Source organism: Haemaphysalis longicornis, unplaced genomic scaffold (genome assembly GCF_048455015.1).
Source record: "Haemaphysalis longicornis isolate Haplotype H1 unplaced genomic scaffold, Haemaphysalis longicornis Haplotype H1 scaffold_1, whole genome shotgun sequence".
Taxonomy (NCBI): domain Eukaryota; kingdom Metazoa; phylum Arthropoda; class Arachnida; order Ixodida; family Ixodidae; genus Haemaphysalis; species Haemaphysalis longicornis.
Genome location: NW_027526203.1, coordinates 434,602,614 through 434,628,791, shown reverse-complemented (window position 1 = coordinate 434,628,791; position 26,178 = coordinate 434,602,614). Strand labels below are relative to the sequence as shown.

General features: G+C 44.6%; 2 protein-coding genes across 8 annotated transcripts in view; one reads left to right on the top strand and one right to left on the bottom strand.

The window, feature by feature from the left end:
• LOC144155765 (uncharacterized) overlaps nt 1–8,384 on the bottom strand; it is a 67,086-nt gene extending 58,702 nt beyond the window's left edge. Inside the window, exons 1-3 of the mRNA XM_077687407.1 lie at nt 8,209–8,384; nt 3,068–3,422; nt 1,856–2,232 (exon numbers count right to left, since the gene is read on the bottom strand). Coding sequence (XP_077543533.1) covers nt 1,856–2,232; nt 3,068–3,381 — 691 coding nt within the window. The 5' untranslated portion in view covers nt 3,382–3,422; nt 8,209–8,384. The remainder of the gene's footprint in view (nt 1–1,855; nt 2,233–3,067; nt 3,423–8,208) is intronic.
• A 207-nt stretch (nt 8,385–8,591) lies between these two features.
• Nucleotides 8,592–26,178, top strand: part of LOC144155766 (histone-lysine N-methyltransferase EZH2-like) — a 43,152-nt gene continuing 25,565 nt past the window's right edge. For 6 of the 7 annotated variants that reach the window (XM_077687414.1, XM_077687410.1, XM_077687408.1 and 3 more), the window contains exons 1-7: nt 8,593–8,748; nt 13,495–13,611; nt 15,045–15,173; nt 15,342–15,455; nt 15,568–15,775; nt 15,965–16,061; nt 18,890–19,053. In XM_077687414.1, the coding sequence (XP_077543540.1) occupies nt 13,510–13,611; nt 15,045–15,173; nt 15,342–15,455; nt 15,568–15,775; nt 15,965–16,061; nt 18,890–19,053 (814 nt within the window). In that variant the 5' untranslated portion in view covers nt 8,593–8,748; nt 13,495–13,509. Of the gene's footprint in view, nt 8,749–13,494; nt 13,612–15,044; nt 15,174–15,341; nt 15,456–15,567; nt 15,776–15,964; nt 16,062–18,889; nt 19,054–26,178 lie in introns of all 7 variants that reach the window. The other variant, XM_077687412.1, reaches the window with a different exon arrangement.

Genomic DNA, 26,178 nt, shown 5'->3' with positions numbered 1-26,178 from the left:
CATTTTCTCACCTTTGTGACAACGACAACTTTGCTATGGCCGATAACTTTCACCTTCAGCGGATGAACAAAGCCACTCGTCAGGTAGTTATGCGACTCTAACGATTTGTAGCTTTTTAGTTGCTCCTGTGTAATGAAACTTGTCGAGTGGATTAAGTAGTCACTGATGTCAGCGCGGTCGACGCTTGGAAACTTCCACAATCATTCGTCAGCTCATCGTTGCGTAGAGCCAGGGGGTCCACGCCACCACGACGACGGACTTTAGTAACTAAGTACCTGTCCCGGCCGACGCCCAAAAGGCACTGAGCGTATTCACTTAGCCTCATCGTTTGCTGCACATGCAGTAACACTCACAAAGTAACTTGCAGTAACTACAAACAAACCACGGCATATGCTCCTCCAACGCGTACGTACTACATCGCACGCGCAACCGGCTCCGCAGAAAACCAACACCACAAACGTGGAGATCGGCCTCACAGCACCGCATCGGCCCCGTGCGGCCAAACGGCAGTGCATACTATGTATACTCTGGAAGGTGAAAACTTTCTCTGCTGTGCTTAAAGTACTTGATGCAGCTTTGAAGGAGCATGGAGAGGAAAATAGCTGCTGTGATTTGCCAACTAAAACGCAGTCATTAAGATCTCAAGCCCCAACTGTTGCTGCTGTGTTGAAAATGGGTGAAATCCCAATTGCAGAGGACTCCAGCCAAGTCTTCCGAGCAAAATTCAGCGATCGTCATAAGGAGAGAGGCGCCTTCCTTTGGCAGCTACCAAGCTCCTAAGAGCTACCAATGTGTCTTGCATTTGGGGCTAAAGCCCTGCATTTGAACCTGAACCCACTTGGCTCACTGAAATGCATGCCCCACTTTTAATCCATAACAACCACATCCCGAAGTCAAGCGGTGATGTGTTACCATGGTCCGAATGCATTAGCATGGTTACAAAGGAAAAAAGGCTTGTGCAGGGTAGCAGTAGGGCTAACCTGAACAAAAAGGGAAATTTTGTTGCCTTCTAAAAGTCTCAGTTTCGAGTAGAAGTCTTGAACACTGTTAATACAACTCTCGAGACACCGTGCGCTTGAAAAAGAACACATTTGAGGGAGATGTGAACACAGCACTTGCCTCTTCCATATCCTGTTTTAAGTGCAATGTGCCTTGAGAATGTCGAAATACCATTACCCCATCAGTCAACGCTCATCGGAATACAATAAGCACAGGTTGAAGTTTCCAGCGTTGTCAGGGCACGATTACCTGGAAGGATGGCTATAGGGGGGAAACTAACAGGACAATGCTGAGGCTGTTTCCCTGAGCCTTTACCTCAAAACACCTTTCTTGAGGGCAACCACCCTGTAAACGGCTCACTTGTTACAAGTGGCACCACGAGAGGTTTAGAACTGAAAAAAGCTGCTCCCTATACACGTGCTTGTAGCCCATTTAAAATACAACTTAATGATGCACGAGGTGTGGAACCTTTACCCATTTTTGTTTAGGCAATGCTAGTAATGGTTGGAAATCAAAATACACCAGTTTTTTGTGCCTTGCACAACCTGCTTAACCACAGAAGGCAAAGAACAGTGCCCAAGAAAACATGCACGACACAATCTTCACACCGAACACTTTTCAAATGGCAGGTGACACCAATGCGAATGCCATCACCATGAACACCCTTCTGCCACGAGAGTGCCCATCAGAAGGCATCCACTCTGGCCTTTTAAAACATGGGGCTTCGAAACCAAAACTGCACTTCATGCAAATTTGAGGAAAACCTCCTGGAGACGAGCACAGGACTAGATGGGTACAGGGGGCCCATCAGCAACCTTCACGTCTCCTTTACGTGCAAGACAGCCGAAGGCTTCACCTGTGTCAGGCTCCGTTTCACTTGTGTCGTCCTTGCTGACCAGCAACTCCTTGGCTGGCTCCTGCTGGATTTCTTTCTCCTCGCTACATTCAGTCTTTGTGACAGAGCTGTGCGGCTCAGCTACCGCAATTTGCGGCAGGGCCTCCCAGCTGGTAGTGGTCTCGTCGATGATCGCTGGAACGCTTAGCGGGCTTCGTTTGCGACTACGCTTGGGGCTCTTTAGCTCCCCTTCCTCTGTGGTGTCGCTCTGGTCGCTCTCTGAGCCACTGTGTTCACTTCCCGAATTTTTAGGAGCACTTTCCGAGTCACTGTTCCGGTACAAGACAACCTCTTCTCTCCGACCCCGGTCACGGTCTCTCTTCCTCTCCTCCGCGTACCTGCGAAGGTTCAAATTCAAATAGACACAAGTCACTCCATGCTGGTGGCCTCTCTGGCTAAAAAAAGCTGCATTGAGCAGCTTGACAAAGGCCCCAGAGCCATTGCATAAAATCACAGGTATAACATTGCACTGCATTAAATAAGATCTCTCCTACCACCGTCATGGCCAGTGTCTACTGAACAGGCAGAATTTCTTGGTCTCCAAGTACTCAACTGCCATTAAATTGTTCCCACCAATTACGAAAAGGGTTAAACCTACAGACGAAATTAAACAGGCATATTTACCACGGTGCCAGAGCACACTGGTGGTTCCTGTAGCGACACCGAGCAATGGCTAGCAGCTAACGACCAAGCACACTCCTTTCCACTTTGTTTCAGACAGCAGCCATCACACTGGCCCAAAGGAGCAATTTTGGAGCTACAACAGCCTGCTCAAGTGATCCCTCCCGCAATGCTCACGACAGCATAGCATATACAACAAGAGATCAAGTTATAACCTTTAAAAGGAAGGTTTCATTGAAAATGAAGCACAACATGCTTCCAAAACTTGGTTCCTCTGGTTTTCCAAATATTTTTTCTTATTTTGCGGGAATAAGCCCCTCGCGTGGAAACACTACTGGCGTGCTTAAGGTGAATGCATACATTACAGGCCGAGGCCACAAACTGCATGCAACCGAAAATTCACTTTACTTGTCCTGTGGTTATTCTCCCGCCTGTTCCATCTGTCATGCTGTGATTAGATACGTGGCTACTTACACTGGTGTAACTTTGTCATGCACCAGCAACAATAGTAATACAAGACATGTTTTCGTGCACCCTTTCGACAGCACTTGCCGAAGGTCTCGCTCCCGGGTGGCTGAGTCGCGGGAGTCCACACTCTTCTCCCTCGTCGATTCCTCGCTCCGATCGCGAGACCAACGTCTGCCCCATGGAAGGTCGTCGCCCTGCTGGCGATGGGGGCCTTCTTCGGGTTCAGCTGGCTCTGGCTCTTCCTCACCGAGGTCATGCTCTGGCTTCTCTTCAATGACGTCTCCCTCCGACCTTTCAAGGAAATCCTCCGGCACAGGACTGTCATCCCTCAGCAAGAGGGTGTCCGGATCAGACGGGGGCTCGTGGAAAACAACTCGCTCTTCATCCCCATCTGCCATGTTGGCTGATGAGGGAACCAGGCAGATGGCAGATGAAACACCTGGAAACAATGAAGGAAGACCACTCAAAACACGCCTGGAGCTTAACAGGTTAAAGGGACACTGAAGTGATTTGTAAACATTGCGGGATTATTAGCGCAAATTGTTACTCTGGAGTCTCTAGGCCATGTTTCGATCACTCTCGCTGCATTTACGCGACCTTATGCAGTAGAAAAACCAATTCGAATATGCTGTCGTACTATCCGCATCCTCCTTGCTGATTTTTTACAACATTTCGTATGACGTCAAAATGAGATGGCTTCACTTGACTGCACTACTGTACGGCTCGCCGACCCTCCGGCACAATCAGCCAACCCAGCGTTTAGTAGGCAGGCCGCGCCAAATCGTCGCAATTCGTTCACTCAGTTGAAACTAAGCCATGGCATGTTTGTGCCAGTAAGAGGTGCCTTTAGTTTGTAGACTATATCAAGCTCGAAGTCCAAGTCACTCCACACAAGTGCACATGCGACGCTTCGCTGACTGGTATGCTAGTAGATTTTCTAAGGCCCAGTGAAGGCTGAAGAGTCAGCGAAGTTAATATAACTAAGGAATTAAAATAAACCGAAACTTTTATCGTACTGCATAAAACCAGGGTGCGGGATGCACTTTTTGCGCTGGATGAACTAGCACAGCGGTCAGCAGTACGACCACACATCTGCGAACGCTTTTCCGTCTAAGGAATGCAGTCACTAGATACGAGATATTTGTGGAAATATGGGGGTGCTTGCTGCCCGAGCGCTATTTAAAGGAGCCATGAAGACAAAATGCAAGTTTGTGTTATTCGAAAGATTGGGTGTTTTATAGTGCCCCCAGAGCTTGTTTGAATGCAAACGATGCTTTATTCACTGAGAAATTAATCAATTTAGGTAAAAATTTTGATTTTCCCGCTCAATCTTGCGTTTTCGTGGTCCCAAATGACATCACAGGAACCGACCGCTCTGCAGCCTAGGATCCCTTGATTCACGCATCCGCCGTACAGGGTGGAGACACGTATGCGCTGGCGCCGCCATTTTGGTCCACTCGCTCACTGCCGAAACAAGTCATTGCATCAAAACTGCGCTAAAATTATCGCCGTAACGGGGTTAACTGGCGAAGTTTGAATCATCTTATCTGTTTCGCGTTGCTGGGTCTCGTGGGAAACGAGAACAACGTGTTGTGCACGTTGACCCAACTGCAGCGGCACGGGACCGTTCAAAGGGTGTCTCCACCCTGTACGTTGGTGCTGGCACTGAGGTACTCGCGCGTTTGTTTACGGTGCTGTACCTAGATGGCGCCACCATACCGTGGCGTGTCGTTTTCTGGCTTTTTTTCGTTCTGGGAGAAAATGGTTTCGTGAAACATAGTGCTCGCTCGACAAATATGTTCATGTAAGACACCGTCGCGTCAATCAATCGGCCAGTGTCGTCCGAGACAACACCAAAGCCCCGCAGTTCTGTGCAGCTAAACAAGCATAGTGCGCGCAGTACCAACAACAGCAGTACGAAGCGGTACTTCCAAGTTTACTTGTGCTTTCGTAACTTACACTTACCACCATTCTTACGGCTTTAAAAAGAATGTGCCCTAAATTTAAGCGCAAATAGCTCGTTCGGCAAGCTTGTAAGCTCTGCCTAATTTGCGTTTACTTTCGCCGGCCTCCGCCAATCGCAGAACTGGCTCGAATGACATCATAGGTTCTGTTGCGGGAAATGAGCTAGTGGGTCGCATGGCCACTCCCTTTTTTCCTAATTACGTAGCTTATTTGAGCGAAGTTTACAATAAAAGTGGTGTCAGTATGATTCTAACGAGGCAATCTTTTGAATGAACCAAACTTGTGTTTTCTCTTCATGGCTCCTTTAAGAAACCGTCATCTCAGATGCTTGGAATGCTAAAACTAAATAAACATGCGAACTAGCTATAGGTGGTATTCGTTGAAAAGTTTAGCGGTCAATTTCATCGCTCGGCAACGCTGGAAACGGCCACAGACATAGCCGATGCGCCACAGACATGGTGTGGCTTGGGCCACTGCACCCGTACGCCGAAGAAATAGAACACCGGCGTGCATTGTCTGCTCCATTTCAACCCGATTCTCAACAATGGTGTCAACAGAGATTTTTAATCGCACTCACATTGGACTCGAGGCAATACTTTGCGTTCGGTGAGGTACAGTTTGTTACCGTGGAACATAGTCGTGCTTAGCATGGACAAGTACTGAGCCCGACGTAACAAGTGACGGCGCACTCACACGGTTGCCTGCATGCACGCCTCGCCAGTGAATACAAGCAATACAGTATATATTTTATATTTCCGCCCGTGGCAGCGCTGGCTTAAGGCCGAGTGGTCTGGAGCACTAGTGCACAGATTTCAAATTTGGAAGTTTGAATCCCCAATTGCACGGTTTTTTTTAAGTTGCTGTTTGTTTTTTTGGCAATGTTTCTATAGTGAATTCCCCATTTTTGCGCTGTAACATTCATTGCTCCATGAGCGAGTTCACAGAACGCGTGCAGACTGACACTGACGAGATGGCGAGCTCTCTGGCGTGATGTTGCCATAAGCACCGACTGCTTGCAGGCACAGTCTTGAATCAGCCGACCCTTGGCCTGGTGCGAACACACCTCTTACGATACAAGCACAAAACAAGCTAGCTCGAAAGGTGGGGGCAAAGCGCATCGCACATGAGCATCTCCAGTGACGCAGAGGGCTTTCGTCCACTGTGTACGCCTTGGCTAGCGATTGTTACGATGCCAAGCCATGTTGGTAGGCTTATATGACGCATTTTACAGCCAACAACATGACAGAAGTGCAGTATGCCAATTACTGAGATATTTAGAATGCCCAGACAACGATAATGTCGGATGCCAAGCAAGCATGTTGTTCCACAGAATCGAAACCAAAACTGGTTTGAATTCTAATCTTGGACATAGTCTAATCACGTAGCACCTTGTATGGATGTCACTGCTTTAGTTGGTGCAGCCACCACAGACTACACATGGTAGTTTTCCTTCGTTCAGGCTTGATGAAATAAATACCGCCTTATCGACCGGACAAATGATGAAAACTGTATTTTGGCCAGTCTACACAGTGCAAGCAAAAACAGGAGCTTGACAAATTTATTTCAGTGTCCCTTTAATGCTCGGGCCGGACACTGGCTATGAGGTGCACTGGGCCACCATGCATGCTGGCATTATTTTATACCTCCATGAGAAAAACAGCCACCACTGCGAGGTTTTGTGCCAGGGACGGGGTGCACTAGCATAATCGAGGGTCAAGTATATATCCTGACCGTAGGAGTTGGTGTGTGTGTGTACACATACACACAAACTCCTATGGCTACTTCAAGCGAAAGAAAAACCAGGAGACAAAGAATAAGAATAGGAAAACCTGGAAGGGAAGAATAAAAAAAACCAGTAGATAAAACCACGAAACTGTCACAGTCATCAAATTTTTGCATAAAAACCCCAAAGAAACAAAACATTTGTCTTAAGCTTGTACCGTATCAATAGAGTCATATAAAGATCGTTTGCAACTTATTATCGAATTAATACTGTACCTTTAAAGTGATTTCGCGCTCGCCTAAGCTCGTGAACGCACATTAGGCGTCTGGATCTGGCGCGGTCCCACGCACTATTTCCAATCAGCGTTCCTAGCGACTCGCACGTGTCTGCATCAACGCACACGCTTTCAAGATAACACATTGCGCTTCTGTCGCATTTGTGTAAAATTGCACCGTAGTAAGCTGGTATATAGTCGAAGGTAGGAGCGAGTTAGAAGACAGGCGCAAGTGAACGACGGTAAACGCTGTCGAACGCGCAGCGCACAGCAATCGAGCTACGCGCCTATGCCAGTAATTTAGTTTTTTAATTCAACGTAGCGGAACGAAGCCTGCTACGCTCCGACACATACTTAAAAACGATACCTGACCATTTCTTACCACTATTTTTCTTTTAAATTAGACGCTGGACGCTTAACAGCGTCTTGACAAGGCCGGGCCGCAAGGCAAAAATCACCGCATTAAACAACGCAGCTTGCGCGTAACTAGCGTTTTACGAGACGTAAACGAGCCTCAATACTTGACCTTTTACTTTTTGTGCAATACACGATGTACGACACAGCGTCTTGCTTACAGCAAGCACCGGGCCCACATGGCAAGAATCGAACGCGTCAAGCGGCGCAGCTATGCAGAAATAAAAACAACAAAAAAGGGGGGAAAAGCACAGCATTTCGCGTATAACTACAGTTTTACGAGGGGTAATTCCATCCTTATGATACATGAGCCGTTAATTTTTGGTCACAGACGATGGACGCACATCGTAATTTAGAACAAGCACCATGCTGCCGGCAACAAAAAGCGCGTGAATTAAACAACGCAGCTAAGCAAAATAAAAAAAAAAATGAGGCTGAATTACTGTGTTGCGAGCCGTAAGCACACCTCACGATACTCGGCCTTGTACGTTTTTTGCTCGAATACACGAAGGATGGATGGTACGGCGTCTTGCCGGAACGCGCCTCGAGCCGCATGGCAAAAGGTGAACGCGTGAAGAGACGCAGATGAGCGAAAGCGCACAAAGTCGCATTTAACCGGCGTTTTACGAATTGTGGACGCCGATTTGTTACATTATAAGCAGTCGCACGCAACAAAAGAACTGAACATAATCAGTTATATTTGTGCCGACACACTAGCAAATCTTGGCTATACGAGACGAGCACCTCTCACTGGCGTCCGCGGAAAAGAGGCGAGTTTCCAATTACCGCATCAGTAAATATTTCTCAAAAGGTAACTTTGATGTTACAGATGAAAGGAAGAACTTTTACCTTACGGACCACGACGAATACCTACGCCATTTGTAGTAACAATAATTATACACATTTAGATGCAGGAACTCTCACGAGCGCTTCCACCGACGGAATACTTGTTCACAACTGAAGCGATGGATGTGGAGAGAACGCAGAGGCATCCAACGCAGTGAAGTAAGCCGAGTGACTGATGGACACTGGACTGGAGCTAGTGGGCACAGGTAGCGCCCTCCACCAACTTTGGCGACATTTGACATCAATTTTTAGCAGTCTACGTCGCTTCCTCGGTATTTGAGAAAATAAAAGTGTCTTGGTGCAATTTATAAAGTTTTCAGTCAGAAAAAATTGGCCGCTAAATTTTCTTGTCCTGTTTATTCGAAGTTCGCTAGCGCGTCGTAGTTGTCTCTGGTTGTCTCGGTAGCGGCAGCGGCGGCAGTAGCGGTAGCGACGTGACTACTTAGGAGTTTCGACGGTACTTAGGAGTTTCGACGGTTTCGACGGGGTGCGAAGCTTTTCTTGATTCTCAAAGTGGTCTTTCAGGGCGAATGTTATTGCACTGTGAGTTGATTGAGAATTTTGTCGCCTTAACTGATGCTTGCCTGCGTGCCGCGTCCTACCCTGCGTCTCACGTTCTGTTCTATTTCTGATAGTGTCTGGTGGACGCACTTATTACGCTGCTATGGACATGCAACTCTAGCTGACGCAGAACTTTGCGCGATTACCGACGCGATGGATTTTGCGATTACCCGCTGCTACTACCGACCCAAATTCGTGGCCTCACCGATTCATTCTAAGCTCTAGAAATCATCAAGAATCCCACTACGTCTTATTGAGAAAGCCGCATCCACAACTAAACGCTGAAACACCACCACATGACACAGAAAGCCTGAAGATGCCACACTCTTCCAATGACACCTTTTATTGTTTGTGGGCCGCTTCCCCCGTGTTTCAAAAAATACATCCGCCGAGTGATCAACTGTTTGTTGAAGTTGAAAAACAAAAGAAAACAAACAAGCAGCCTGTGTAATTACTCATTCGGACGCAACGATAGTTAAGCTTTCCTCATATGTCCTGGGAAATAACACTGCATTTCACATCTAGTTGGGTCTGGCGAGTCCTACCTGCCTTAAGCTGAGACAAACCTCATTAACATTTCTGAAGCTGCACTAGGTTTTTTCATTTCCGTACGAGGTATTCTGTTTCTTTCTGGCTTGCAGATGATTTATTATTCTGTGGTTTCGTGAACTTTCCCTGCTTCTTGCTATAAGGTGTGATTGTGCGCATATTTAATAACGCAGAGCCTTCCTTGCACTACGCTTAACATTTTCGCGGGGCTCATATTCCTATAAAGGCTACAAGTGGTTTTCAGGTATTGGGTAATCACTTCCCCGAAATATATTTTTCTACGACGTATATATTTGAAAAGAAAAAAAGCAGCATTCGTTGTACGCGCTGCAAGACAAAACCAACCTGTCACTGTGCCAGTATCAGGTCTAAATGAGGTGACATAATTCACTAGTGCATGACGGGGTTTAGATGTGACCGTGTTGATATGCTGTTGTCATTCGTGATGCTTATAAAAGCGGTCAGGAAGTGCGCAGAACCACATTCCCGGATAGCGTCTGTGTTGCATTCGAGTGCTCTAACAATCCACAGCTGCTTTTTGAAGTGCCATAAACATAGTAGTATTTGCTCACAGACGTGACTATAACAAGTTTAACTAGCGGCAAAAGGAAGTGAGAGTCAAAATGCTGCGAGCCCCTACCTATGAGCCACGCTGCGCTCACCCCATATACGCCATGGCAGAGCAGCGGCAGGCGGCGCAGCAGTCGTGAATCTCGGGGCATATAAGGAAGGGTGTTAGGCAAGGGTGCACATCTCTCGTCAGTTATTTACAGCCTGTATAGAGGGTGTGTTCAGGAAGCTTACGTAGTGGGGAAAACCAGGGACCATAACTAGGCGTAAGAATAAATGGGGAACTAAGGTTTGCAGACGATGTTGTGTTATTCAGTCAAACCGGTCAGAAATCACAGAACATGCTTCGACTATTGTAGTCGGAAAGTTTGGTTGCAGAGTTAAAAATAAACACCAAAAAACCGGAATATGTTTAATAAGCATGCAAAGGGATGCATTGTCAAGGTAGGCCAGGAAATGTTGAAAAGTGTGAGTGATTATGTCTATCCATGGGCAACTTATAGCTGCTGATCTCAATCATGAAAAGGAAACTAAATACAGAATAAGTGTGGGGTAGGCTGTAAAAATTCTGACATCCTGAGCAGTAGGCTTCCTCTGTCACTTGAAAAGCTAGTGTACAAACAGTGCTTTTTTCCATTAATGATATATAGGGGACAGAAACTTGGAGTCTCGCTAAGCACCTGGAAAGGAACTTTTGATCGACCTAATGGGCTATGGAAAGAAGCAAGCTAGGGGGTCGTACTTAACTATAAGAAAACAGCGTTGATTCGGGAACAAACTTGTGGACGACATTGAAGTGAAATTAAGCGAAAAAATTGGGCTTGGGCAGGACACGTCATGCATATGAGGGGCAACAGGTGGGCCATCCGTTTAATGGAGTGGCTGCCAGTGGACTGAAAAGGAAATAGAGCAGGCCTCGGAGCCGATGGAGGGATAAACCACGAAAATTCGGGGGCAAAGAATGGATTCGGCTAGCTCATGATAGATGTGACTGGAAATTGTTGGGAGAGGCCTGCTGCCCACAGTGTCAGTCCACCACTGAGGCTTATCTACATCAGCTCATTTGGTTCGGCCCCAAATTCGCTCGCCATAATTTCGCTCCTCCCCACCAGTGATCCCATAGTACCCTTTTCAGGAAAGCCTTCACCTAAATGCAGTGTTCAAACTTTCAAGCAGCCTAGCATGAGCGGTTTAGAACAAAGGCGTGGGACCCCCACAGAACTCCTCCTCCTTCCAAAAGACCCACGATAGGACGAAGACTCTCTCCATTCATTGTTCACGACATCTCACCCTTATCCTTTAACCTCCTTACTTCCCCCAACAGACTTAAGCCTGCCCCGCCCCCAATAAAGACTCTCTCTCTCTCTCTCTCTCTCTCTCTCTCTCTCTCTCTCTCTCTCTCTCTCTCTCTCTCTCTCTCTCTCTCTCCGTGTCTGTCTGTCTGTCTGCCTGTACAGCGCACGTGTGCTGCACTCAACACACGTGCACCGGCACACCACAGCTGTGTGTGGTTTTCTTTGGACGCTGTGGCTTATTCGTAGCTGTAAATTACTGCCACTACCTGCTATGAAGGCTTTAGCTGCATGCCATTCTCCTTTTGTTACCCCCTTTCCCGGTGTTCACTTTCCATTACTTTTCTTTGAATAATGGGTATTGTTGTAACCACAGTTGCAGAACAAAAGCACAAATTTAAGAGGAGTCCTATTTTCCCTTTGTTTCGTTCATTGTTTTTTTTTTTTATCATTTCTAATTGCTCTAGCATGACATTCCAAAGTATGGCAAGGACAAATTTGTCGAAATATAATGCACAAACATGGGCACAGAACGAAAAGAAAGGCACTGTTAGGACTGCCACTATCACTGGATTGTACTGTGCTATCCGCAGAATTGATGGCAACTGTTGCGAAAAAGGAAGCATAGCCCCTCCCCGCACCACCTTAGCCACAGGCAAAATTAACTATGATGAACGGTAGCCACAGGCAAAAAATATTGGTGAAAAATACCGTTATTCGTTATTCTGACTTCACTGAAAATACTGAGTTGAAGATTTATGTAATGGAAGCACAGAGACAGGCGCCACTACCACAAACTGATTCCAACCATGGGATGAAAACATTTAGAGAGCTTGTCAAAAGGCCTCCAATGAAGAAAATTTTGACATCTAATTACGGATACCACTCATGACTTCAGCTGGGTAGCATGCCTTGTTCCTGGATTACTTTGTCACACACACACAGGCGGAAAAAGTCAAAGCTTTTTACCCTGTTTGGTGGGTTGCAAAGGAGTCCAATCTTTGTAAAAAAGCTTAAGTTGACCTCAGTGCCCATTTAATACTTGCACGTGCACTTTGTCACCCCAAGAGGAGGATTTTCAGAATGCATGAAGTGATCACAAGGAGCAGTATGACCACCGATGGCCACAAGACGAGTACTTTCGCCCTTTTGACAGAGTGCATGCGTTAATTGGCCACAGAAGGGAAATTAAGCAGCGGTTCACATATTGGATTTCTAGCATTTACAACCCACCGAATAGGGTAGGAAGTTCTCACATTTTTGTGTGTGTGTGTGACAAAGTAATCCGGAACAAGGCAGTTCCAGCTGCTTCCCAGCTGAAATCGGAATGATTGCTATCTACTGAGGGCAGCCTGATGCATTCATTGGTTGTGCGTGCATAAGACCATGTGAAAATAATTTTTGTCTGAGGCCTTTTAACAAACTAAAAATCTGACTGAGATTTGTGAGAAACTGAAAAAATGGTTTGTGGCAGTGGTGCCTGTCTCTGCACTTCATTATACAAATCTTTTACGGCATTGCCATGAAGCCATGGATCACAGTGCTTTTCAATGATATTTATTGCCTGTGGCCACCATTGATATTGATCACAGTTCATTGCGCCTGTGGCTAAGGCTGAGTGGGGGGTGCTCTACCGCATTCTTCGTAAGAGTCGGCATCAATTCTCCAGACCCTGGTGCTTCACTAGAGCTTTGTATTCCAGTTCTACGGTCGTGTGTAGCGATTACCAGAAATGTTTGAAATTACAACCTCCTTGTGCATCTCGGAGCACCGTGGTTTAGAAAGATGATTAGGAGTGTGTACAAGACAACATTCTGAATTTTTGCATAAAATAGTTCTAGAATTGCATTTCCAATATACAGAAACAGCAGTGTCATGTAGGGTGGATTTTCATGTGGGGTACCCTGTGCTTACCTGTGTCACATAGGTAATACTAGATAGGTTCACTAATAACACAAGTAATACCTGTATTACATCAAACTGTAGTACTAGGTTTCACCGTGTGTGTTTATGTTACTGAGGGCTTGAGCAATGGCGCCAGCCCATGGTATCTTTGGATCAAAACTTTCGACTCAAAGATTAAGGTTCTTTTAAACCCTCCTTGGCTTGGAAGAGCTTGTAATTATTAAAGCAGGAACCATCATCATTAGCCCAATATATGCGGTGCCTATTCCAGGCTAGTTTTCCGTACAATTTTACAGCTTCTCCTGTTATTATCAGTCTGTGTCTTGTGCATTAGTGTTGTACACTCATTCTTGGCATTAATATTTTCATGCTGATTCCCCAGCCCAGCCCATGTGTTCATTTTTTGTTGTAGGAAAACCCGTACATCATGGACGTGAGCAAAGTAAGCCCAGAATGGAGAAAACGAGTACGTTCAGAGTATATGCGCCTGAGGCAACTAAAGCGCTTCAAAAGACGGGACGAGGTCATGGTATGTATTCTAGAACATAACTCCTTAGCAGCACACTTCATTTGTAAAAGCACTAGTGGTGAAAGTACACTTAACTGAAGGCCGGGGTGGTACGTAAAAAAACGTTGTGCACTTGTCTGATGTGCGGCTGATACAGAAGCAACTTGAGAACTGTTACCTGCGGCTTTCCCAATGCAAGGTTCACAACCTGCTCTTGCAACAGTAGCGACCTGACACTAGCCAAGCTCAGTGTTCTGCCCTTGGGCCCAATGCTTCATTTTGCATCAGTTGGACTTCCTGCGCCACTGTGACAAAAATCTGCACTGTTGCACCGAAATTTTCCAAAAGGGGTCGTTTATGCCAGCAGTACAGATGAGTACTAATGGTCTTGCTTGGCCACCCTGTGTGATCTGTTTCGGAGCAGATTGATAGCGGCACATTGTAGACAAGAGGAAGATGTAGGCTTTACTGCCCCCCTCCAAAAATAAGAAGAGCCTAGCCTATGATGTAAAGTGTAACAAAGAGCAACAGAACTGTGGATTTATTTTCTACACCTGAAGTTACTTTTTTCTGTTTTGGGGTGTTATACATGTATCCGTTTACGTTTTTTGCCCCCATTACAAAATAAAGCCTCTATCACAGGCTTACAAAAGGAGGTTAGCCAACATGCTCTTTCTGTAATTTTCCAAAGAAAAGTGCTCCTGTTTGATGCCTTTTTTGGTGGCAGAGTTTATCTGACACTTGCCTGTCTAGTAAACAAAGTTACTGGCAACTTTCATTTATAAATGCATGTTTAATATGCTGGTTACCTCTTGTTCTGTAACAACGTCGGTATAACAGTGTTTTTGCGTAATGAATTCTTCAAAGTGTTTTTTTTTTTTTTTTGTATGTTCACTTCACGTAGTTCTTTATACTATACTAAAGCGCACCTTTGTTTGGGAGAAATAGGTTTTAGCACTTTGTCATCCTTTTCGGTGTCGCAAGATATTTGTAAAGCCCACCAAAAGAGGGAGAACCGGGCTGGCCAAAGCTTATTCTGCTGAAATATCCCAGCCAACTGTGGTAATGCAGGTGCTGTAACTATATTCAAGTTGCTGGCGTGGGTATTTGTGATCCAGGCAAACTGCAAGAAATAGTTTAGGCGAAAGGACCCTTGGTGATCCAAGCCCTGCAGCATCCCTTCAACATGTATGTTACACACGAAATTTAAATTTTAGTTCTTGGCAAATTAGCTGCTGCTCAAGTGTAAAAATCATCAGAGAAATCTGTGTGAAGTCTCTGGTCTCATTTAAGGCCCTTAGAACCTGCAGCTATATTTCAAACCATGGTTTTGCATTGTGCTGTTTCTTTCAAATTTGACACACAAATTTGACACATCATCGTGCCCCTTCTGAAATTGTGTAATGACCGTTTTTCAAGTGCCGCACCACATGTTTTTCTCTCCCCCCTTGTAGGCCGCATACATGACCAATCGACGCTTCATTACTGAGACAGCAGCTCTCTTGCAAAAGAATCAGAGTGACACCAAAGCAATTGCGGTCTTTCCTACAGAGATGCCCATGCACATTCCCACCGCGAGAAAGGTACGGTCCTCAAGGAGTACTTTATTCCTTTAGTGTTGCTGCTAGACAAAAAGTAATGTGTGAACTATTCGTCACTATCAATGCTGCAGCTCTTGAAAACTCGGCCTGCTGTTGTAAAATGATTTGGCCTCTCTTTTAAATGTTTTTCTTTCCATTATTCCCCCAAAGTGTGAAATAGAGCTGTCGGATGGAACAAAACAGGCTGCTCCAATGTGTACCATGTATGCTGTCACTCCTATACCAACCATGTACACATGGGCACCCACTCAGCAGAATTTCACGGTATGATGTCGCTTTCTCCTTGCATTGGCTGTGTGGAATTTGTTCCTCGTTGTGTTGCCAAAAATTTTCATTTTTCTCCCTGGTCGTGCTGTTTGTATGCGCACGTGTGCAGGTGGAAGATGAGACAGTGTTGCACAACATACCCTACATGGGAGATGAGGTTCTTGACCACGACGGCACCTTCATTGAAGAGCTGCTCAAAAACTACAATGGCAAGGTGCACGGGGAGTGGGACGCAGGGTCCACAAAAGACGAGCTTTTTCTGGAGTTGGTTCATGCACTGATGGCTTATGATGATGAGCCAGGAAGCAGCGGCCAAGGTAAGTGGCGGTCGCCGCCATTGGCTGGTTGAGCCCAGCCATGAGTGCGGTCTTCATACAGATGTCACCTGCTCAAAAGCAGCAGTGTGCAAAATGTTCTATTGAAGCAAAATCATAGATTAATTTTGCCTTAATTATTGATTTTAGGGGAGCTGAACCTTTTCATAATGCCTGTATTTCTCATTCCAGACAAGTGCGATGAGGAAGGGAACCCATCAGAGTTCATTTTTGCTGCCATTTGCTCCGTGTTTCCTGACAAACGATCTCCACAAGAATTGAAACAGCGGTGCGTACCACTATCCATTCAGCTACTGCTTTCATGTTTGAAGCTAATAACTGGAGGCAGGATCACCTGAATTCTCCTGATTAAAAATGCTAACAATCCTCCTCTTCATTCCCACTCCACCATGGCCACGAGTGCTATCACGTTCAGTAGAGTTGTGTGCCACCAAGGCACGGGAGTTAGGGAAGTATGCTGCTGTGCATGACATTGTAGGTCCAATTCTTAGCTGGGATGAATGTTTTCCTGACAGTATGACAAGTTTCATCCTGACAAGCAAGGATGAACGTTTTCATGCAAGATTCCGGTGCTGTAATGGATAAAAAAAAAACGATTTTCACTTCAGAAGCTAGGAGTCACCTTCACTGGCAGTTGATACAGTGGCAGAATGCACGTGTTCCCCTCATGCTTCGTACTCTGGAAAACTTTTTTATTGTCTTCTCCTTCATGGCCAGGCTGTGTGTAGGAGAGCTTGGCATGCATGAAATTGCATAAAAATGGGCACTTAGTCTCATTACAAGAGTAAGGCATGGAATGATGCTTGGGCGTAGCGCAAAACAGAAGCCTGTAATTCTAATACCACATACGTATATACTACAGGGGCTCAATAATATAGTCCAAAAGCAAGTTGAGCTAGATCAATAGATTATCTCTTTGAGAAAATGAATATACCTTTCTTGTGTGCAGCACCTCTGCAATAAGATAGAAAACGATGAAAACTTGACCAGTATCACCACCACAGGCCTGTTGACGCAACTTGCACTAGAAGCAGTCATAATCATACAAAACATATAACAACAGCACAGGCTCTGCATATTTGTAGAAATGTTGAGTGGAAGTTTTAGTAGTGTTATGTTTGATTGTCAACAGACAAAAGGAATTTAGAAAAAGTATGATGCAAGCCAAGATGATAGTTAACACAGCGACACCAAAGGTTAACTCAGTTGGTTTGGTTTCAGTGCAATGCCTGATCTTTCGGCTAGGTCATTGAATGACTTCTGTATGACACTGCAGTGTATACATAACCACTTTTATTACGGCCTTATGGCATAGTTCTTCTGCAGTTGAAACCTCTTGTGGGCATTACTTTGCATGAAGGTTAGTTTACATCAGGTTGACTAACTAGTACTGCCCCTGTAACGAAACGTGGGGTGGGCAGATGGGCATCAGTTAAGACTTTAAGAGAGTGTGCCTCTGCAATGCTTGTTATGTGATTGGTTCAGAATTGGCAGGAACATCAATAAAGGAAATAACTGGAATAACCATGGTGAAGTAGTGAAACCGAGTATCATCACAGAAACACTTTACCTTGAGCCCTGAACGGCTGCAAGCATAAATGTGCAACAAATTAATGTGCATGTGCTGCGTACACTGGGATTTGAATGACTCGATCATTTATCGAAATACCTGCCATTAAAATGTTGTATTATTTGCTCCCTACCTCCATTGAGCACTTCCTCCTTCCGGTGTAGTAAACATATGTACAGCATGCACGCACACATGCATGTATATAGATGTGTGTATTGTGTGGCTAGATGGGCTAGTGGAGCTTGCTGAAACTTGTGAGTGTGAGCAGTCAGTCTGACATAGATTGGCTGACGTAGCGGTCAGCCAACCTTCATGGTATGCAAAAGTAATTATGTGCTAGCAAATCCTCAAACCTTATAACAGACCCCCATTGGGGACGCTGTTACTTTGTGGTGAGGTATAGCAAAGTATGCTAGAGTTCAGCAGACCGCGACTGATTCTATCCAAAAATATCTCTTGGGACATGACGTTTTTTGTTGCCACTATACCACACCGCCGACTCACTGGATTCCAGTTTATCGTGTCACAAACAGCAGCCAGTTGTTTACCTCATCAAATCACTGTGAGGGCAATGAGGAAGGCACATTGTGTTTAATTTGCGATTTCTCAGAAGTTGAAGCATCTTTGGCCATCGAATAAGCACTGTGAGGGCTATGGGAGAGTCAGACTTTTGTTTGAAATGAACTTGCTAGTTTTATTCAGCATCTCATTATTCCATAGAAGTGGCATGCTGCCCAATGTAAACACATGCCTGCAAAGATACACACAAATCATGAGCAGTGGGCATGTGCTTCAGTCAAGTACTGTGAATGCAGTTGCTCATTGAATTTTGTTCGTAAATGTGATATTAAGCCTGAGTAGGAAAATATAATGAAGCACCCTTCTCTTGTATGTTATGTATGCCTACCCCATGAAAGGAATGGAAAGACCTGCTTTTTGGGGTGTCTGAATGTTTTTAGAAAACTTGTTAGCAGTGCATCTGGATACTTTTAATAGCCAAGTAATTCATTCATTCATTTATCTTTATTTATACGTGCCCGCCAACAGTGCGTGGCCTTAGACAGGGGTGCACAAAACAGAGAAAAGAAAGAAAATTAGAAGAAAAATACCATTTTTAAGTAATGTTTTTAATTGCCGTTGTGCTACAGCATAATTTTTAACAGCTTTAAAAAAAATCGGCCAGAAAGGTGCAAAGTGAAAGTAAAAAGTTGTTTGCTATATTTATTCTCTGCTCAAAGAAGCTACCAATCGTTGTCTGACAAACATGAAAAGAGCTGTAAAAGAGCAATTATTTTCCTTTAATGTCTCTAACAGTATCAGAAGGGCTATAAAGCAGTGCCACATTCTTTAGTCTGAGGTTTATTTTTAAAATTTTTCCACCTGAAATTAAAATGGTATATGCAGTGTAGGTGTGGCAGCGTAAAACCTACTGCTGTTCTTCGACATTAGTTTTGGAGTTTGTGAAGCCCCATCTCTTCAAAAAGATGGCCAGAAAAATTTATGTGGGACTTTCCGTTGGCTGGCAGGTACCGGGAACTGATGGCGAAAGTGAATCCGCCGCCTTTACCAATGGAATGCGCACCCAACATAGATGGGCCATTTGCACAGTCAGTGCCTCGGGAGCAAAGCATGCATTCCTACCGAACCCTCTTCTGCCGGCGCTGCTTCAAGTATGACTGCTTCTTGCACCGTAAGTGATCACTTTTTCAATGCATCTCTTGATGGCGAGGGCAGACATTGCACATGTGTGTGGATCTGCATGTTTAGTTAAAACCAATAAAAAAAATGTTGAAGCTCCTTTTCAAAAATTTAATTTACTCCAGGCGGAGGATATTATTCCAAGGCAGCAAGCCAGCTAACTGGGGTCCGACAGTAGGCTGTTGTCGCCACATATCACAGCACTCTTTCATGTTGTTTAACTTCAAGATTACCATCTGATGCCAGCTTTACATAATGACAGAAATCTAAAAAGAGCATGAATTGTCGTTATAAAGTATGTTTTAAAAAGTGAGGATCACAGGCAGAAAGCGCAAGCATGCAGTAATCGATAAATATTACTAGAACTGGACATTGACAAAAAATTTTTTAATATGAATAATCGGCTGCCCTTAATCAAATAATTATTTGAACAATCAAATGTGTTTATTTAGAGGGATCAGACCTAAAAGATTTATGAAAGTGCCTATTTTTCCTTTGAAGGTTGTTTTTATTGTTGAGTTATTGAATACGTCATCTTCCCCTACCCAACCCCCCCGACTCCTGGCTGTCTGCCCTCGCGCGCTCGGGAGGCCCAGTCCCAGTGCACCCTGGTCGACAGGGTTCGGGCCTATAGAGCTGTGCTTCCGCGGCTCAACCATCCGTACTAAGCCTGGCCAGGAATAAAACGGGTTTCTCTCTCTCTCATTATGTCAGACAATCAGTGATAATTCATCTAGTTGCAGAGGCAAAGAAAAAGTTAGTTGGCATTTTTTGGCAGAAGGGGGTTCTTTTGCTTGTTGGCAGTCATCCCGGCTGGGATGGATACTCACTTGCATTAGGTTGAGGTCACCGGGATGCACAGCAACACTTTCACCATGGCATTAGTTACAGAAGGAGGGAGCCCTGCATCCACTACCACTCCAAGGGATTCCAATTTTCATTTACTCCTGCCGTAAAGCAGTATGACAACTACTAGCAGAGCCCGGTTTTCTGTTCACTTTTCTGCCATGGACACACCCTTTCACTTTATTTTCAGTGGCCATGGCTCATGGCTTACCACCTAGCTGGAAAAGCCTTTCCCTCACATGGTCTCGACGAGAATTGTCAATACACACGAGGCTCTTGAATCACAAATCAAGGAACGTAATTACTGCGATGCGGCCACACATGAAGCCTTTCTTCAAGTGTGTCCACCAGTATGGCCTTTAAACAAAAGACACAAGCATGGTCATGTTTGTTCTTCATCGTAGCACTTTTTAGTAGCTTCAAGTCAGGAATGAGTGTAGACCGGGTCACGTACTTGTCTCATCTAACGAGTTCAGTGGCATCAAGCGAGGGTTTAAGTGTACTCTGAAGCTGCTATGGCATGGCCCATTTGACATCTGGGATGCGCAGAGTTGGTGTCTTGCTGCAATTTGTGTCCTCTATCATGCAGTGTAAAGGCCCCTTGAGCTTGCATTAAGGCTTTTTCATCAAAGCAATCTGACGGGCTCGTTAGTCTAACATGATGGAAATAAAGTTGCGCTAAAAGGACAGGACACACTCATATATACTACTATCATGTAGACACGTGGAAACAAGAAAAGATTAAAATACAAAACTAAAACTACAAAAAAGCAATAAAAAACCCCGACAAATTCACCATGACACACATGCCGTCTCCAACAGATTAGACCCCATCAAGAAACGCAATTTCTTTGCCTAGCAATGATAGTGAAGCGACACTAATGCATACATCACCCGTATGCACAGTCACGTTTCTTGATGGGGTCTAATCCGTTGGATGTGTGTCCCGGTGAATTTTTGCAATTGAGTGTTTTTCTTTCTTGTTTTTTTTAGTAGGAGGATGCCTAATCGTAAAACAAAATTATTTTAGAGAGTTCATTCACATGAGATATGTATTTCGGTGGCTGAAGCCTGCAACGCGAACCGTGAATCAATGTGCCAGCCAGAATTAGGTTCTCATGTATGACGTCGCCTAAGGTCCGATCAGGTCACAACAGACCATGTACATTTCAAGCAAATAATGGCGCCTAAAATGCACAAACAAAGAGAGGCTTGCCAGTAAAAAAGGGTTAGTTGTGTTAACCAAAATGCCAGCCTTTTGCAGTTATTCCTCAAAAAGCTAGTTAGTGCCCACTCACGGAGCCCCAATATAGTCGATTGGCTGTCTGATTTTGTCTGTCTGATTTTTAACCTTATATTGACTGTCTGATTTTAAGCCTTTGTAAGCAACCAACGGGTTTTAGAGCCACGAATACGGCAGGCATTAAAGAAAAACAAGTAGTACTATAGCTAGCATCAAAACAAATAACTGGGCGAGTTGGTTTAGGTTCCATCTTCACTAGGCACAAAAAGACACAGACGAAGGACTAAAGGAAACACAAATAGGGTGCCTTTTTTTTGTTTTTTTGTTTTTTACAACACTTCGGGAATTGTCCCTCTGCCTGTGTACGTATGCTGATTTTTCTTCCACGTCAACACATTCTGCGAGAAACCGCGCCTTGAACTCCTCTGGGGCAAACCTTTGCAGACACCTTGACCGAGACAGTTTGTCAGCCAGTCCAAGCCTCGGCTCAAAGCCAAACTTGGGGCCCTTCTTATACTAGTACTATATAGCTACTCTCAAATAGCAGGAGCAGGAATAAAATCTCCTTTCTGAAGAGACTGATAAAGTGTCCGTTTTCTTTTTTTTTTTTTTTTTCATTGAATACGCCCTTAAAATTACAGATTTTTCTACAGTACCACGTACACGTGCCTCCTCGTTGATTAAACGTGCTGCGCAGAAGACCAGACAGACAAGGAAACATTAGCTAAATGCGGAAGAGGGAGGTCTTAGTACTAAAGAGCTAAAACAGCAGGTGCGCTAGCTCCAGGTAGACACCTCAGGTAACATATTGACAGCGAATGACAAAGTTTCAGTGTTAAAGTTCATGATAGTGAAGTGGGGGCATTTTTTGCTTTTATATAGAGAATGCAGATATATTATTGTTGTAATCGTGAATTTATTCGGTGCTGCATAAAAGTGTTTCGGCTGTGGTCTGGGTTAAAAAAGTTTGATGCACCACTTTTCCTCACACACATGGGAAAAAGAGGGGCCAAATGATTGCTGTCAGTATGAGTACAACCTCCTCAAGTAATGTAGACCGTGTGAGGTTTGTCAGGATAGATCAGGTTAGTTAGCCTAATACGAAAATTAGGCTTTATCTTGTACTTTAAAGGGCATTCTTCAGTCTCTTCTATTTCTCTTTAAAGCTTTCAACACATGCCAGTTATTTTAGCATTTCTGTCTTTCTTTTCTTTAACAAATAGCCCTGCTTGGAAATGTGCGTAAGAGAAGACAGCTGTACCCACTGGTTGCCGTATTAAGATTTTCTTCTGTTTGTTTGAAACACTGGAGGGAGAAGATTTCAGTTGAAGTCAAAGAATCCCAGGGATGCCTTCCACGTGTCAAAGCTTATAACATCAGCCTCTGCTCGATAAATAAAATTTATTCTCTTTATCTCTCTTAAAATGAAACCAACCCGGGCTTTAAACTCTCTCCTCTTTCCAGGGTAGCCAGACCATTGTATGAAATTTTTTCCATATTCATGCACACATTAACAATAGTAGCAAAAAAATTTGCTCAAAAATAAGATCAATTCAATTTTGTGCATCACTTTTTTCTGCCTTAAAGGGGCTATGCGGACAAAACACAAGTTTGGTTCGTTCAAAAGATCGCCTCTTTAAAATCATGCTGACACCACTTTTAATGTAAACTTCGCTTAAATAAGCTACATAATTAGGAAGAAAGGGAATGGCCATGCGACCCACTAGCTCATTTCCAGCAACAGAACCTATGATGTCATAAGCCCTGCTGTGTGATCGGCTGAGGCCGACAAAAGCAAACGCAAATTAGGCAGAGCTTATAAGTTTGCCGAACATTCTTTTTATAGCAGTAAGGATTGTGGGCTGAACAATTAAACTCACGAATGAACACGTAAACACCAAAGTAGTTAGTGCGGCACTTTGCTGGCTGACACCGCCAACACAGCCGTCGGATGCGCTGGACTTTCTGAAACAACACTGACCAATTGACACAAGCGGCACGGTCGCTTACGTGACCATGTTTGTTGAGTCATAGCTGAAGTTTAGCAAACGATTGGTATGAACCGTAATAAAAATACGGCAGGTGTAGAAGTCCGGTAAGAAGCTAAGTGCGAACACTGGCACTTCAGCAGCATTGGAGCACCATCTACCAAAGTGGGCGATAAACAAGATAACCAAACACTGGCACTTCAGCAGCATTGCAGCACCATCTATGAAAGTGGGCGATAAACAGGATAATCAAACGGGTGCTTGTGAAATGGTTGCAGCCCTGGTCAGCAGGCTAAATTAGTTTCAAGGCCCTGCTCATAATATGTCATTGTTGACGTCACGAAAGCACGCGATTGAGTGGGAGAATCGAAATTTTGACTTGTAGTATTTAATTTCTCAGGGAATAAAGCATCGTTTGCTGCTGGACAAGCGCTTAGGACCCTAAAAATACTAAATCGTTCAAATAAAACAAATTTGTATTTTGTCTGCATGGCCCCTTTATTAAGTATAGGCTACATTTCAAGCCGATAACGTCACGACAAGGCACCCTTTCAGTGTAAGTTTTGTACTTTTTTTCAGCATTTTGTTTCAGCACAAATCGAAAGGAAAAAGTTACACTTCAGTTAGTTTTTAGTTTTGTGAATACAATCTCCCGAAGCCTCCTCAGGCAGTTTCTTGGTAAACCAATTCCACCTTCGCACCCTCGTTTTGGGTGTGACATTGTGGGTACATGTTTCTCGGTATAGGCTTGATAATTTGGGATTATTTGGACAGACGTGTTTTCTCCCTCACTTCAAAGTGCACTGCCAAAGTTTCTTCTTTTGAGGGACAGAAGACAGTGCCGAGTGGAGAGAACAGGGAGGGAAGGGGGGGGGGCATCCAGTGCAGGTCGGCGCCCCCTTTTCGCCGCCGCCCTGTGCAACCGCCCTGGTCGCCCACCCCTAAGTTCGGTGCTGTTGAGAGGTGTTCTTCACAATGACACCTGTACTCTTATCAAGCATGATGAGTATCTGTAAACAAAGCCTTGTTAGCTTGGTACTTTCTACCAGTTTGTGCCATAGTAGCATGCAAATTGTTTTCAGACCAAAAGTAAAATTGAGAAAGTTCTAACAGGTACATATACATGTTCTCTATGTATTTATCTGTGTCTCTCTTTGACGTAGTCTGTTAGCATTTTTTTTTTATTTTTACCTGCATGGTGTTCTCAAACATTCAAAGGAAGCAGCTAGTAAATTGGGCCTCGCCAACCTAATTACACTAGCTTCAATGAGAAGACAAGGGTGACAAATATGAGAATGCGTGTAAATGGCTCTCTTTGCATTTGAATGCACTTGTTCACTCCTCTTTCAAAATGCTCGTTCAGGAACTTTTATTAAGTGCACTCGTTGCAGCTGTGTTTTTTTATTTGGGCAGTTCAATTCGCGGGGGCATTTTTTAGTGGTGCGCGACACTTGCAGGAAGCAAATTTATTAGGAACAGAGGTTGAAGTTTCGCCCCAACTGACTGGATACTCATGTAGTAATTTTTGCATTTCTTTGGGTTGCGACAGGTATCATGAACAAAAACCAGCTCAAAGCAATATTTCAAAACTGTATGGATGATTGTAACCAATGCCTTGCTAGTACAGCTCTTGAATGATTGTGAATCTTGGTAATATTGGGTACTTGCTTTTCTTTGTGGGGCAAGTGGTGTGGAAGTGGGAGCATCTGGGAAGATACACTTTTGCAACAGGCTGCAGTTGTGTGAGAGGGGGACGTCACAGGTATCAGTGTTACACTCTGCTTTGCGCTGTACCTTGAATACCTGTTTTGAATAGCCAGCTACGAGACAGTGGGGATTTTGTTTGCGTTAATGCCACCATTTTAGCACCACATCATTCAACTATTTTTGCGTTTATTTAAGTTTCCAAACTTTTTAAGTGGTCTTAGTACCTATTTTAAATGGTCGTAGTACATAAGTATGCAGAACATTGGATTGGGAACAGGTGGGAGTAAGGGTTAAAGGAGCACTGACACGAAAATTTTATGTTACACTTTTATTGCTTTTATCGATGCTTAATGGTCTGGCCAACCTGAAACAGCCCTTCAAGTACTTCAGCGCGCGGTAGTTAATTACATTGAACGGCCTGAAAATCGTTTGTTTCAAATTCCTGCGCTTTCATCATGAACGGCGCATATGACAGACTCCCTGCCTGACCTCACCGCTTTGTGCGGACGTAACCGGCGCCCGCTTGAGAGGATGTTGCGCCCGCTCACCGCTCGTGGGGCCGCGCACGTGAAGTGACGTCACGAGTTTTTGACGAGCGCTGTCGCGTCACTTCTTTTTCCTCTCCTGGAGTGATGTCACGCTGATGTCCATTTGCTGAGTGCTGCTCCGTGCGCTGCTCCGTCAGCGCGATAAATGAGATCCAATTGAACTATGTTCTTCGCGTCACAGGCCGCTCATATTTCAGCCAGGGTATTCTGTTGAGTGAAGGAAGCGAACTGTGCAATAATATTAACGCCGAAAATTGGTGTCAGTCCTCCTTTAATGAAGAATACCTACCTCAGTAACCTCAGATTTGCTGACAACGTTTCCTTGCTAAGTAACTCGGGGGACGAATTGCAAAGCGTGCTTACCACACTGGACAACCAGAGTAGAACTGTGGACCTGAAAATTAATATGCAGAAAATTAAAGTAATGATCAATAACCTCGGGCGAGCACTGTGGTTTGAGATAGGTGGCAAGGCAGTAGAAGTGGTAAGTGAATATATCTACTTAGGCCAAGTTGTGACCCCGGATCCCAAACATGAGGTAGAGATAATTAGAAGGATAAGAATGGGGTGGAGTGCATTCGGCAGGCATTCTCAGATTATGAATGGCAGCCTACCATTGTCCCTGAAGAGTAAAGTGTATGACAGCTGCATCTTACCAGTACTCACCTACGGGGCAGAAACTTGGGGGCTTACTAAGAGGGTTCATCTTAAATTGAGGACGACTCAGCGAGCAATGGAACAGAAGATGATGGGTGTAACATTAAGGGACAAGAAGATAGCGGAGC